Source organism: Bombina bombina, chromosome 1, assembly GCF_027579735.1.
Source record: "Bombina bombina isolate aBomBom1 chromosome 1, aBomBom1.pri, whole genome shotgun sequence".
Classification (NCBI taxonomy): domain Eukaryota; kingdom Metazoa; phylum Chordata; class Amphibia; order Anura; family Bombinatoridae; genus Bombina; species Bombina bombina.
Window position 1 is genome coordinate 181,010,886 of NC_069499.1, and position 16,259 is coordinate 181,027,144.

At 36.4% G+C, this 16,259-nt stretch overlaps 1 protein-coding gene across 1 annotated transcript in view; it reads right to left on the bottom strand.

The window, feature by feature from the left end:
- CFL2 (cofilin 2) overlaps window positions 1-16,259 on the bottom strand; it is a 73,043-nt gene that overhangs the window by 15,187 nt on the left and 41,597 nt on the right. The window contains exon 2 of the mRNA XM_053697754.1: window positions 14,042-14,349. Coding sequence (XP_053553729.1) covers window positions 14,042-14,349 — 308 coding nt within the window. The remainder of the gene's footprint in view (window positions 1-14,041; window positions 14,350-16,259) is intronic.

Here is a 16,259-nt window from a genome sequence, read left to right on the forward strand (position 1 = left end):
GTGAAGCGCATATCAACATAGAATCTAGCACAAACTTACTTCACCACCTCCACGGGAGGCAAAGTTTGTAAAACTGAATTGTGGGTGTGGTGAGGGGTGTATTTATAGGCATTTTGAGGTTTGGGAAACTTTGCCCCTCCTGGTAGGAATGTATATCCCATACATCACTAGCTCATGGACTCTTGCTAATTACATGAAAGAAATTAATAACTCTTGTGGCCTTAGTACACGAGCGATAGGTGTTATTTTTTTTTTTCCTTCTTCCCCCTCCATTGACTTCTATGGGGAGAATATGTTAATGCGATCAAGATAACACAAAGTCCAGAAGATAGCATGCATCAGGTTTCGCTTGTGCGTAAACTTTTTACTTTCAACTTGTAATACGAGCGCAACCCGACGCAAGCAAAAAGATTACTTCAAGCAAAGTTTATGCTCGAGCAGGAGCACTAAATAGCACGCCACTTGTATTCTAGAAAATTTGATAATAGGAGTAAATTAGAAAGTTGCTTAAAATTGCATGCTCTATCTGAATCATGAAAGAAAAAAATTGGGTTCAGTGTCCCTTTAATACATTTATAGGTAAATTATCTTTATTTTCTTACATAGAGATGTTCATGTGATATATTTTAGTCACATTTTACAGATATGCTGCATTTAGCCTATGGCAATAATGTCCCTTTAATTGGCTGTCACCAGCAAAGGGCCATTTATCTCTATAGGCTTAGCAAGAGGTCCATGTCTAAATTATACTATAACCCATAGTATAGTAGAAAAGTTTGTGTAAGTTACACAACAAGGGCTAAGAATCAACAAGGGCTAAGAATCAGAAGTGTTAAACTCTGATCTAGCGTTGCCAGCACAAGACGCCCATACTACAGTATTAGGACAAAATGGAGAACCAGTAGAAGCCAGTGCCTGAGATTAACCTCAAACAAAACTAGGAATCTATTTTTAATATGAAGTTCAGTCTGCACATCAGAATGAATGTTGTAATTATTTGCATTTTAAATGAATTAGGGTTGATCTGGGATTAAAATAAAGACATTCAGAGACACATTTTGTTTAAAATTGCAATACATTAAAAAATAAATTAAATAGGATCAGATAGCCACAATAAGTTAAATAGAACTAATAAAAAGAGTGCAGATTCCTCAGATGACCCCTGCCCCCGCCTATTACATGAGCTTTGGGAAAACATGGTATTTTTCTAAGAAACTCCAATCCATTAAAAGATTCATCATTTAAGTTAGTGAAACCACTTAAAGGGACATGAAACCCAATATTTTTCTTTCATAATTTACATAGAAAATACAATTTTAAACAACATTCCAATTTACTTATATTATCTAATTTGCTTCATTCTTCAGATATCCTTTGTTGAAGGAATAGCAATGCACATGGGTGAGCCAATCACAAGGCATCTATGTGCAGCCACCAATCAGCAGCTACTAAGCCAATCTATATATGCTTTTCAACAAGAGAATCTCCAACTTCCGAAAATGTCTATCCAAACATGTTAAAAAGCTCTCTTCCTGTATCATTGACAATATAGAAAGGTGGTATTTAAGGTAGCTCGATGAAGAGCAGGATATATAGATCTTATGCTGTAGTATGATCCAGAAGTGGTGTCTGGGGAGGTTTGTTGCCTTTAAAGAGCCGCCGCAAAAGGCCTCAACTGTCATTTTCACTGCTCCAAATTCATTAATACAGCCAAGATAAATATATAACCTCACAAGGTGAGACACTAATGTCTGGCATAAATGCTGTAGAGCACTGGTTTTCAAAGCTGTTCTCAGGACTCCCTAACAGGCCACATTTTGAGGCTATCTGATAACGAGCACAGGTGAAACAATCAGCTGATTAGTAAATATGGTTATTTTACCTGCTCTCATCCAAGGTTATCCAGAAAACCTGACCTGTTGGGGAGGCCTGAGGACAGGTTTGAAAACCAGTGCTGGTTTATTCATTAGGAGCTCTTGAAAATGCGTCTTCACCAAGATGGACACCCCCCCCGCCCCCCACCACTGAGATTTTTTTAATACAAAGTATTGGTGCAAAACCCCAGTACAACTTGTACAGAATGACCTTACATTTAAAAACCCTACAAAAAGCTACACACAAAAACATATTTTATGGCCTTTCTAATAGACCGAATAAGACCCCCAATATAATGAGTTTGCTGCTGCTTTTCTAATTGTTACATATTTGTGCACTACTTAAAGGACAAGTAAATACAGTAGATTTGCATAATTCACAAATGCATGATAAAAAGAGAATGTTATAGCACTTAGTCTGACAAATTTCAGTTATGTCTATTTCCACTCCTCCTGTATCATGTGACGGCCATCAGCCAATCACAAATGTATATACATATATTATGTGAATTCTTGCACATGCTCAGTAGAAGCTGGTGACTCAAAAAGTGTAAATATAAACAGACTGTGCACATTTTGTTGATGGAAGTAAATTGGAAAGTTGTTTTAAAATTGCATGCTCTACCTGAATCATGAAAGTTTAATTTTGAATTGAGTGTCCCTTTAATTACGCTTGTTTTTAAACAGAGGTTACAAACAGTTCACAAATTAGTAGGTTTATATCAAAATGTTATACATGGTACTTCACTAATAGAGATTATATTCTTAGAGCTTTAAGCTCACTCTAAAAATGAACATATTACTTACTCACTATTCATTGTTAGGATTAAATATGTAAGAGTTAATGGTTCATTCGTAATGTAGTTACTTGTCATTGTAAGGATCTAGGTTTTGAATTCCACTCAGGTTTTGTTGTTTATTGTAGGAAATCAGTATTTTATTGAACGCTATCATAATTTATGTCTTAAAAATACTGTACTTCTCACCTGCTATTGGCATCCAGGTTTCATTGTTTGAATTCCATTCAGACATTACCATTTTTATGTAACTTTATTTTGTAGTTTACTTAATAAAAACATGCTACTAATGTAATATTTATACTGATATAAAAATAGGTAGTGTAATAATAAAAGTATACAGACTACTTTATTTTGTACTGTTAATAATATTAGTAATAGAAATATAGTAATATTTGGATATCGTTATTTTACTATGGAAAACATACAGTACATAAAGGTATTTAGAGCATAAAACTTATTTTTTTTTTTTTTTTTTAATCAATGGCAGAAAATTGGCGAGAAAATTGATATTTCAGTGGTGGTTCACTTAAAAAAAAATAAACTAAGTCAGTTTCGCAACTTTTAAGTAAAAAAAAGTGTATTATTAATTATTTTATATATTTATTAATTTTTCAAAATGTTTTTCTAGACTTGCAATCCAAAAAAACAGAGTAGCCATGACCAGTAGCTAAAAGTATTATTTAGAAACCATGGGCGAGATTGCATATTCGGCGTCGCCCGCAAAAAGTCGGCGACGCCGGTTTTTAGTCTGGTATTGCTATCACATATACGGTGCTGCATATAAATGCGGCGCGTATATTTCACCTGTCGCCCGCTAATTTTACTCCCATGAACTAACATAGAACGCGTCGCAAATCGGTATCACATATTCAGCGCAAGGACTTACGCGGTGAAAATGGAGAAATCTTATTCCATTTTCACCTCGCCGCACATAGGCAGACGCAGCAAGCCTTGCGCTGAGTATATAAGCACCATAACTCCCTGAAAGTTCTAACACCTAACTCATGCACAATATCTACCTGTCAACCACCATCTCTCCAACTGCAATAACTATTAAAATATATTAACCCATAATCCACCAACCCCCACATCGCAAACTACCAAAAAAAGTGATTAACCCCTAAACCGCCATCCCCCACCAACGCAAATATACCTGTTTAAACTATTAACCCCTAATCTGCCATACCCCCACATCGCAATCTACCTATTAAAAATATTAACCCCTAATCTGCCACCCCCCACAACACATTAAACCTAATTAACCTATTAACCCCTAACCCGCCAACCCCCCGCATCGCAAAGTAACTAATTAAGCTATTACCCACTGAACCGCCAACCCCCCACATCGCAATATACCTAAATAATCTATTAACTCCTAAACCGCCAACCCCCCACAACGCAAATAACTAATTTAATTACTAAGCCCCCTAACCTAACACCCCTAAATTAACCCCAATTACCTAAAATAAAAAGAAATACTAAATTACAATCAAAATAAAAAATAAAAAAAATAAAAAATAACATTACTTTAAAAATAAAAAAACCTAAATTTAAATTAGTCTAAAATTACAAAAAATAAAAAAGTCCAACATTACAAAAAATAATAAACCAAATGATCAAAAATTAAAAAAATTAAACCTAATCCCTATGAAAATAAAAAAGCCCCCCCAAAATAAAAACACCCCCTAATCTAAACTAAACTACCAATAGCCCTTAAAAGGGCCTTTTGTAGGGCATTGCCCTAAGTTAAACAGCTCTTTTACATTTAAAAATACTAAGTCCCCCCAACAGTAAAAATCCCACCCACCCACCAAACACCCCAAAATAAAAAAAACTAATACTAAAAAATCCTAAACTATCCATTGCCCCTAAAGGGGCATTTGTATGGGCATTGCCATTTAAAGGGCATTCAGCTCTTTTTCAAGCCCATTAAAAGCCTAATCTAAAAAAAAATAAAAAACAATAAAAAAAAATCCTAAATCTAACCTCCAAATAGGTACTCACCGTTTCTGAAATCCGGTGGAGAAGGTCTTCTTCCAGGCGGTAAAGTCTTCTTGGAGGCGGCAATATCTTCTTCCAGCGTGGCAACCTCTTTTATCTTCATCCAGGACCAAGCCAGCGCGCAGCAGAGGTGACCGCGGAACGGAAGACTGGTGACCGCAGAGCCATTGAGCGTGGAGATCCTCTTTGTACAATCGTCACCGCACACTGATGATGGAATGCAAGGTACCCGTTTAAATTAGTAAAGATAAGTAGGCAGCACAGACACGAGATTACTGCGAAAAAAAGTGTATTTATTTACAGGTGGCAAACATCGCTGCATGAGTGAAATAACAAAATATGCAAACTCTTTGCGTGGAGGGGATCAACACCCCGGGGTTAAAGATACAGTGTTGTAAATATCTTGGCAGATGTGAAACAGGTAAACGCGTTTCAGCTCTTGGCCTTACCTGATTAAGAATGAACATCGGGTGATTTAAAACTGCCTGCTAGTTTGTCCATTGGTCCGCTGGGATACTCCCCTTACAGACTCTGGACCAATGGGATTACACATCCTTGATGCAGTTACGTGTACAACAAGTAATCATATGAATGAAAAAGTACATAAAGGACTGTATTTAGACATGAACTAAATTATAACAGGGAACATATATACAAAATAAACATGCATAAATAAAGACTAGTATATATGATGAGACTCTTCAATCCGTTCCTATGAAAGATCTCCGTGTAGATCAACCGTATCATTCAATTGGCACCCACTGCAATATACAAAAATTCATTAGCGTGGTAAATCCTCTCACGGTCCACAGAGTACAATAAACATGTAGTCAGTTAGATGAGCCTCCCCTGATGAATGCACTGTAATAATGTTAAGGTCAGAATAGTGTGGCGCATGTAAACCTAAAGTGAACAGTGCTTACTATAGGGGAGTCCTGAACACTAATAGTTACTACATTGACCTATAGTTTGAACATATATAGAAGCTGTAGGGATGTGAGAATAAGTAGTTTTTAGAATCTATCAATTACCGGGTCAAATGACCTCCCCCTATTGTAACAAAGATCAATAATACTTATTAATTGGTACAGCGCTATGCTCTACATATATAAAATTGGAAAGATAAAGGGTCAATCAAATGTGGATTGGGTAACCTAAAGCAGATGGGGTCTAAATCTCTCCTCTTCTATGACTAAAATAAATGCATTAAGTAACATAGTGTACCAACCATTGGACTCTCCTCGCCCCATTTAAAAAGAGCCCGGATAACAAAGTACTGATAAACTGATAAATAATATAATATTGCTTTAAATAATGAATGAGCTGATATTCATAGTATCCAGGGGGTAATTACGACCTGTAAATGGATGTATGAAGTGAACTAAACTGTTTGCATAACTAACTGATAAAGTCCTCTTAGGGTAGAGTCTGACAGAAATTGGGGATTGGGACTCACCAAAAATTGATGAGATCAAACTCCGAGTTGAGGCCTTCTGGAACCCTGGTCCTCAACTTAAAGATCCAGAAGGCATCCCTCTCCCCCAGCCTACAATTTCTATACAGACCCCCCCTAAGTGGAGGTATCCTCTCTATAATTGTCCAAGTGAAGGATGAGGTGTTTTTATTGTGAACCCTGGTGAAATGTAGTATAATGGGAATGGAAGACTGGCGACCGCGGAGCCATTGAGCGTCGAGATCCTCTTTGTACAATCGTCACTGCACACTGATGATGGAATGCAAGGTACCCGTTTAAATATGGGGTACCTTGCATTCCTATTGGCTGAAAATTTTAAATCAGCCAAAAGGATTAGAGCTAAGGAAATCCTTCTGGCTGATTTGAATTAGCCAATAGGATTTGAACTACTGAAATCCTATTGGCTAATTCAAATCAGCCAATAGGATTTCAGTAGCTCTAATCCTATTTGCTGATTTTAATTTTTTAGCCAATAGGAATGCAAGTTACCCCATATTTAAACGGGTACCTTGTGTTATGAATATTATGCGAACTGGTTTATAGGAGTAATGTGACACACTTTCCTATAACTTGTTAAAGATGATATACACAAAACCTGAATCCTTTTAGTTGCTATAAGTCTATTAATTATACCAACACCAGATGAATAAACAAAAATAGCTTTATTAAAAAGATTTCGATTGGAAAATAATCAGCGTTTGATGGTAGCAAAGCAATCAAAATACATACAAGGAAAGGAAACAAACTATAATCCTAAAATAATTGATTAAAGTAAATACATAATAACTCAAACTAGCATGAATAACACAATTGAAACAGAAACTAAACTACAAAGATAATTAAATCATATATTCAAAATAACATGAAAATTGGCTCGATAATAGTAATTAAATATTTGGTACATAAACCCTTCAAGGTAATTTCAAAGAATCAGGTAAAATAATAATCATGACAAACCCAGTGTTATTGTCAGCTGATAAGACCAGGTGGTAGGAATGATCAAAAACACAAAGTTACAAAAAGACAATTAATTAGTTTACCTGATCAAATAGAAATAGAAATTTTAAATAAATGTGAGATGTAAATTTTAATAACATTAACATTTAAGGTGAGTTAATTTCATACATCACCAAAAGGAAATAAATTCCCCCTTTGTAATTAGGAATCAAGCTGTCAGGTTGTAGGTCTGTCCAACTAGCCTCAGCAGTTATAATCCAAAATTATAATCCAATAGTCTCGAACCTCTGTAGTTGATTAGAAAATTACCAAATCCATATAAGATTTGACCAGTTCCAAATACTGGAAAACGACCCCCTCCCATTGGGATAGACCCTATATATAACAATTCACTATTCTAGGAGGAGTCATTAATTATAATATATTAATCATTAATTAACATAAAAATAATTAGATGAAATATTATTGTTCTGACAGTAGATGGCACTCGCATATAGGGTAAAAATTCAAGAAAAATACTTATTTTATTTATGTTTACCTCAATATTCCTAGACTACAATCAAGGTTATAAATTGCATTTATTTATAGAAATAAGCGACAAGCTGAAGCGTAAGCAAGTAAACTGAGCAGAATTACCTTGAATAGTGAAAAATATATTGATATAAAACTACTCAGTCAGCAAGACTGAGAAACACAAAATTCAATGTCATAATAGATGGGCCACAAGTAATCTTAAGCAAAAAAACACAACATGGAGTCTGTAGCGTCATAAAAAATTCATGACACTTGCATTCCATCTTCAGTGTGCGGCGACGATTGTACGAAGAGGATCTCCACGCTCGATGATTCCGCGGTCACCGGTCTTCTGTTCCCCGGTCACCTCCGTTTCGCACCGGCTTGGTCCTGGATGAAGATAGAAGGGGTCGCCGCGCTGGAAGAAGATATTGCCGTCTCCAAGAAGACTTCACTGCCTGGAAGAAGACCTTCTCTGCCGTACTTCAGGAATGGTGAGTACCTATTTGGGGGTTAGATTTATGATTTTTTTAATTTTTTGGGGGTTTGTTTTTTTTTAGATTAGGGTTTTAATGGGCTTGTAAAAGAGCTGAATGCCCTTTTAAGGGCCGTAAAAGAGCTGAATGCCCCATTAAGGGCAATGCCCATACAAATGCCCCTTTAGGCGCAATGGGTAGATTAAGTTGTTTGCAATGCCCTACAAAAGGCCCTTTAAGGGCTATTGGTAGTTTAGTTTAGATTAGGGGGTGTTTTTATTTTGGGGGCCTTTTTTATTTCCATAGGGATTAGCTTTATTTTTTTATTTTTGATAAATTTGTTTATTTTTTTCTGCAATGTTAGACTTTTATTTATTGTAATTTTAGATTAATTTAATTTAATCTTAGTTTGTTTGTTTTTTTAAGTAATGTTAGAATTTTTATTTTAATTGTAACTTAGTATTTTTTTATTTTATGTAATTGGGGTTAATTTAGGGGATGTTAGGTTAGGGGGCTTAGTAATTAAATTAGTTATTTGCATTGTGGGTGGGTGGCGGTTTAGAGGTTAATAGGTTAATTAAGTTTAATGCGTTGTGGGGGACTAGCGGTTTAGGGGTTAATAGTGTAGATAGGTACTCTGTGTTGTGGGGGTTGGCGGATTAGGGGTTAATAGTTTTAATAGGTAGTTGGCATTGTGGGTGAATGGCAGATTAGGGGTTAATACATATATTAGGTAGATTGCGATGTGGGTGAATGGTGGATTAAGGGTTAATACATATATTAGGTAGATCACAATGTGGGTATATTGCGTTGTGGGGGTTGGTGGTTTAGGGGTTAATACTTTTATTATTAGTTGCGATGTGGGGGGATTACGGATATAGGGGTTTTGACATTTCGGGTTTATTTTTGGGAGGCGGGTTAGACTTTTACAGGAGATTTAACTTTTTTTTTATGCACCATGGGTTTATGTGATTCCCCGTGCAGGGTAAAATTACGGTGCGACTCGGGTTTTAGCAGTTGTGCTGAAGCCTGTGCCGTATATATAATCTTGCCCCTTTAATGGAGATATAAGTTTTGGTTAGAGCATGCCTTTTTTTAAAAAAAGTTGATCTTTTATTTTTTTTTGTTTTCACTTAAAAATAAAAAGAACAGTTTCTTCTAATTAAAGAACATAGGAATTCCAGTATGTCTATTAAAAAAAAAAACACATTAAATTTGTTTAATAAGTTTATATTTCATGGTGTGTGACTGGGAAGGGCTCAAAAGTTGTGTATATGGAAGGGCTCAAAAGTGTGTATATATATATATATCTATACTATAATCGCGTTTGTAACGCGCCCGTCGCTGTCGGCAGTTGCGCTCGCATCTTCAAAGGATGCTGCATCCAGGTGGATTCCAAAAATTGCAGGGTGGTGAAAGAATCCATGCTGCCATTTTCAGAATCCATCAACATGTTTCGTGCCTGAACCGGCACTTCGTCAGGGATAGCATTAACACTAATTGGCAATTAGTGTTAACGCTATCCCTGACAAAGTGCCGGTTCAGGCACAAAACATGTTGGAGAGGTGATTACATGCTAACTGGTTCACTAGCTGTGATATGTGATATACAATTGTACTATGCTACATGAACCTTTATCCGCTTTTGTTCAATAAAAGTTATATTTTATACCCAATATTGTATCACATTGGACAGCTGATTTCCTCACCGCTCCAGGTGAAATTTTTTGCTATTATTTTCCTGTTCAAACGGGCCTGGCTTTTCCGTTACAAACAGCCGCCATAGTATCCTCACCTGGATTCCCCTATACATCTCAAAAGAGGCCACTACTCTTTGTGAAATTGTAACATTTGTTCCCAAGGCGTGTCTTTCAACAAACATTAAGAGCCCAGCAAGGATTAAGCTGTGTGGAACAGAGAGGTGGCAGCTGCACGTCAAATTGAACCGGGTGAGTGCATACCATAAATATTTATTGTGCATATCTGCTGAAAATGCTAATGACAAAGTGAACAAGTTTGTTACCTAAAGGGTATACAAGACATTGGATTAAGCTAAATGTTGTATGATTTACCCAAACACACATTATATACGAGGTTATTCAACATACTTGCACTTAAAGGAATTGCAACCAATCACTCAGAATCACGACAGCAGTGCACAAACATTCCAGCCCTTAGAGCCTTATACATTGTACTGATAAAGGAACTAATAAGGGCGGAATTTATATATATATATCAGACATAGCTCTAATTCCTGTGTGTTATACTTAGTAACCCCTAATCTGCCGCCCGACACCGCCGCCACCTACCTACACTTATTAACCCCTAATCTGCCGCCCCCAATGTCGCCGCCACCTACATTAACCCCTAATCTGCCGCCACAGCCGCCACCTACATTACAGTTATTAACCCCTAATCTGCCACCCTAAATGTCGCCGCCACCTACATTAAAGTTATTAATCCCTAATCTGCCGACCCGCCACCACCGCCACCTACATTGCAGTTATTAACCCCTAATCTGCCGCCCCCAACGTCGCCGCCACTATACTAAAGTTATAAACCCCTAAACCTAATCCTAAATCTAACCCTAACCCTAACACCCCCTACTTTAATATAATTACAATAAATCTAATAAAAAATTCCTATCATTAACTAAATAATTCCTATTTAAAACTAAATACTTACCTGTAAAATAAACCCTAAACTAGCTACAATATAACTAATAGTTACATTGTAGCTATCTTAGGTTTTATTTTTATTTCACAGCTAAGTTTGTATTTATTTTAACTAGGTAGACTAGTTAGTAAATAGTTATTAACTATTGAATAAGTAACAAGCTAAAATAAATACAAATTTACCTGTAAAATAAAACCTAACCTGTCTTACACTAACACCTAACCTTACACTACAATTAAATAAATTACATTAATTAAATACAATTAACTAAATTACAAAAAACAAACAAACACTAAATTACACAAAATAAAACAAGAAATTATCAAATATTTAAATTTTTCACCTTTAATTCCGATTGGCTGATAGAATTCTAAACTAAATAAAAACCACCTAATCTAAAGCTAAACTACCAATAGCCCTTAAAAGGGCTTTTTGTACGGCATTGCTCTAAAGAAATCATCTCTTTTACATTACAAATAAACCAAGTCCCCCCAACAGTAAAACCCCCCACCCACCAAACCCCCCCAAAATAAAATAAAAACTAACTCTAAAAAGCCTAAACTACCCATTGCCCCTAAAGGTGCATTTGTATGGGCATTGCCCTTAAAAGGGCATTAATCTCTTTTGCAATTTGCCCCAAAAAAACTCTAATATAAAAAAAAAATCCCCCAAAACATTTAAAAAAAAAACTAACACTAAAGCCCCAAATAGGTACTCACGGTTTCAGAAGTCCAGCGGAAAAGGTCTTCTTCAAGGCGGGTCCATCATCTTCATCCACAGCGAAGGCGGCGTGGAGCAGAGGTCCAGAGCAGTCTTCTCAAAAATGCGATCCTCGGTGGCAGTCTTCGGTGGTGGTGGCGCTCTTTGGCAACGGCGGTCCTCTGCAAAGGCGTGGAGATTCTTCTTCATGTGATTGTCCACCGCACACTGAAGATTAAATTCAAGGTACCCCATATTTATTGGGATACCTTGAATTCCTATTGGCTGAAATGTTCAAAATCAGCCAATAGGATGAGAGCTACTGAAATCTTATTGGCTGATTTGAACAGCCAATAGGGTTTTAGTAGCTCTTATCCTATTGGCTGTTTTGAAAAATTCAGCCAATAGGAATGCAAGGTACCCCAAATTGATTGCAGTATCTTGCATTCAATATTTAGTATACCACGAACATCGGATGAAGAGGAGCCTCCATGCCGCCGAGGACCACCGCTGCCACCGAGGACTACCGACGCTGCCACAGATGACCACCACCGAGGATCGCCACATCTGGGAAGACCACTCTGGAGCTCCGCTGTGGTTGAAGATGATGGACCCGCTTGGAAGAAGACCTTCTCCGCCGGACTTATGAAACCGTGAGTACCTATTTGGGGCTTTAGTGTTAGTGGGCAATGGGTAGTTTCGGTTTATTAGTGTTTTTTTATTTTGGGGGGTTTGGTGAGTGGGGGGGTTTACTGTTAGGGGGGACTTTGTTTATTTTTAATGTAAAAGAGATGATTTCTTTAGGGCAATACCCTACAAAAAGCCATTTTAATGGCTATTGGTAGTTTAGTATTAGATTAGGGGGTGTTTTTATTTTGGTGGGGGGTTTATTTTTCTAGGGGTATTAGTTTAGGTTTAATTTTATTATTTTGGATAGCTTTGTTTATTTTTTTCTGTATTTTTACTTTTTTATTTTTAACACACAGACTGCCCTCTGGGCAGGCTTATCAACTAATATAGATATATATATATATATATATATATATATATATATATATATATATATACATATATATACACAAAGATGGGACAGGTGTTCTCTTCCTGATGTCACAGAACAACTACCCACTCAATCTAGACTGCTCTCCCCTGTCTAAGAACATCTAATAATTACATATAGGGCAACAGGCGTGTCTAATATTAATTCAATCATATTTCATAGCAATGTGTTAGTTAACAGAGACTGTTTCTCAAAATAAAGTGTAGCAAACAGCAAGATTCTCACAGGAAAGATTCTCACAGTGTATTCATTGTAATGTGTTGCCCCCTCTCTTACCCTTTCTAGAAAAGACGCTGCTCTCTGGGAAGGCAGCAGAGCAAAACAATAAAAGCAGAAATACATGTGAAACATTGTAACCTTATTCTTAAAGGCATTTCCTTAAGGGGATATATATGCTAAATATGTATACTTTGTATCCTTGTTTTTTTTTTTTATTGAACATGCATGAACAACATTGAAATAATATAATTATATTCTGAAGTTTTATATCTCCAGATATATTGAACAGTTTGTAACCAAATAAATCTAGGAAAACTGTGACTCTTGAGATGTATATCTCTGCACAATAATGATTGGAGCACTCGTTTGGGCTGTAGCCCTGTCTAAAAATTCTCATACTGCCATATAGGAGACATGAGTTTATCCTAAAAAATCTGAAGCAAGTTCCTGTTCAATATTTATAAGCATTTTCAATACAAGTACAGCTATAATGTGTTATTTCATTATGTGGTGTTTCTTACTTAAAGTTGTGAAACACCTAGGGAGTGACTATTAAAGCAGACAACTTTTTTAAAGATGGAATACTTAAGGCAAACATTTCAGGATGACATTAAAATAAACACAAGTCTGAGAACCCTGGACTGTATACATTGGGCTCCATCTATTAAAAAGCGGGCACTGCTTCAGAGACCCTTCGTTTCAGGCTCGCCTGATACAGAAGTTAACTTTTACGTGGCGGATTTAAATCATCCCAATACAATACGATTGGGATGATTGACAGCCCCTGCTAGCAACAATTGGCCAGCAGTGAGCAGGGTGTCAGCATTTCACAAGCATTTCATGTTAAATGCCGATAGAGTATGCTGTCAGCATTTAGCGAGGTCCAGCGCAAATCATGTCGCCAAGATGCTGGTGTGGAGAAGGAATTTGTTTGCAAGAAGAATTAAAGGGACAAAAATGTCAAAATTAAACTTTCATGATTCATATAGAGTGTGCAATTATAAGAGACTTTCCAATGTATTTCTATTACCAAATTGTGCACAGTCTTTTTATATGCACACTTTCTAAAGCAACTGCTCCTACTGAGCATGTGCAAGAGATCACAGCAGGGCTGGCAAACTGAAGGGAATTTTTTAAACTTGTTAGAAACACAGACATACTATATTTAACGGTCCTTTCATTTATGATAAAGTACCTCTGTACTTGTAAAATTAATAAAGGAAAGGCAAATTAAATAATCTTGGAACATGCTAAATGCTATGACATGCAATCATAATGTTATATCTTATTTACCAGAAGATGAAGACTAGGTCCTCTTTTTTGGACTCTTTGGTCTCATAAGTTGCATCGTACAGTCCATATCGGCAGTCATCAAGTGGCAAAAGATTTACAAAGGTCCTATAAGGATCTTGAACTGCCTCACCAATATCTCCCACCAAGATCTGTTTTGCTTCTTCCACAATAATTTCCCTTTTATCAGGACTCAAACAAAAGAGAACTGCTTTCTTCCTTTTCTTGATTTCTTCTGGAGTAGATGATTTCCTCACCTTCATTTCATTGAAAACTTTGATGACTTCATCATTGACTTTGACACCAGACGCCTAAGAATGATATGCAAGTAAATTATGTTACATACTGTATTTAGAGGTAGCAGTTTAATATCTAAGAGCACAGCTATAACATTTTTTTAATTAGTAATGTTTAACTTGAGTTTGCACATTGTAGATTTGAGTAAACATTGTGGGCTAGATTACAAGTGAAGCGTTAATTTATCACGCGCCTGTAAACGGGCAAATTCACCCATTTACAGTTGCATAATAAATAACCAGCTTTTACAAGTGACTGGTTAAAACTACCGCAAGCTCGCGGTAGCAATTATCAATCTGAAAGCTAACCAGAGATCAGATCTCTGGTTAATTTTCAAAATGTGCCCCAATCGCCCCCAAAATAAAGTGTAGTGTTGGTTTTGTAAAATAATTTTTTTAGCATTTTTATTATTTTAAGGGCTAAAAAAGTGAGTGGGTGTGGGGAGTTAGGAAAAAAAACGGCACTGAAAAATGTCTTTACATTGCGGTCAATGGGAACTGTGTATTCCCTGTAACTATATATGTATACGCTTAAATACATATACATGTATGTGTTAATATGTGTATTTATACACATAAACACATAAATATATATTCATATACATATATATTTAACATTTGCTGCCCAACACTGCGCAACTTTACTCTCTTCGCTGCGCTAGGTTCTCAGCCGTGTCTCACAGCATGATAACGAGGTTCTCATCGGAGCCTAATGAAGCTCACTGTCGTATGCGCAAAGTTTCCTTGCCATGCGAACGTGAGGTTGTGTTCGCATTGCGCTCAACTTGTAATACCAGCGCACATTTGCATGTGCTGGTATTACTGAGTAGAGCTCAAATATTGCGATTGCGTAAGCGATATTTTGCGCTACACTCGTAATCTGGCCCTGTGTTTTTTAAAACTTCATATGTCAAATTTGATCAATTATGCTTTCTATATATATTATCATTGTATTCTGTTATTGCATTCTCTTTAGAATGTATTCTGGACTCCAACGAGCAATACTATCCTGATGTAAATGAATGTACTATGTACTCATGCAAATTTAAAAATAAAGCAGATGAGTAAGAATGTCGGAGGGGGATGCTATATTTAATATTGGGTGAGCAAGTAATTCTCCTCCCTATATAGTAAACTGTAATGGTATTTATCTATCTCTTTTTCTATGTTTCTTTAGGTTTCAGTAACCCAAATCTCTTTCACTTTTTTACGCATCCTCCCTTTGTTGCCCAATCAGGTCACTGTGTCATTTTATAATGGATGTCCTCACACTATCAATATCTCAAAAACTGAGCTTCTATCTATCCTTCATTATTCAGTTATAGTGAGATACACTGTGATCTACAGAACATCTTAAGAATTTGCATTTTTTTAATTAAAGACTCCATCAAAACATTAATTTACTCAACTATGTGTATCTTCTTGATTACTTCATCCTAATACCTGCCTGTTTCCTCTCTAGTCTATTATCAACCACACCTTTGTGCTAGTCCCTACACTGTTCCCTATATGATACAGAATGGAGTTCTTAATAATCTCACTCAGCAGCTGTCTATAAACCACACTCCAAGCATTCTGTCTCATTTACCCCTAAACATTACAATTCTCTTCAGAGGAGGGGCCTGAACCACTCATTTCAATTTCTGGTTAAAGTCTCAGTTAACATAGATGGCGAATAAAATTGTAATTTAAAAATACGTCCTCACTGGGCAAGATATGTTAACTCATTTTAAAAGCTTCATAATTGCACATACACAAAGAGAGTGTACAGATATACTTTATATTTCAGCCCCAGAACAAAAGCAGCCTGTATCTAGGTTCCTTTTTACTGATATAGGGCTAGAGTAAAAACAGTTGTGCACAAGCGATAAGGGGCTTATTGCGGCTCTTTGCGAGCATCAGAAATAGCGCGCATATTACAAGTT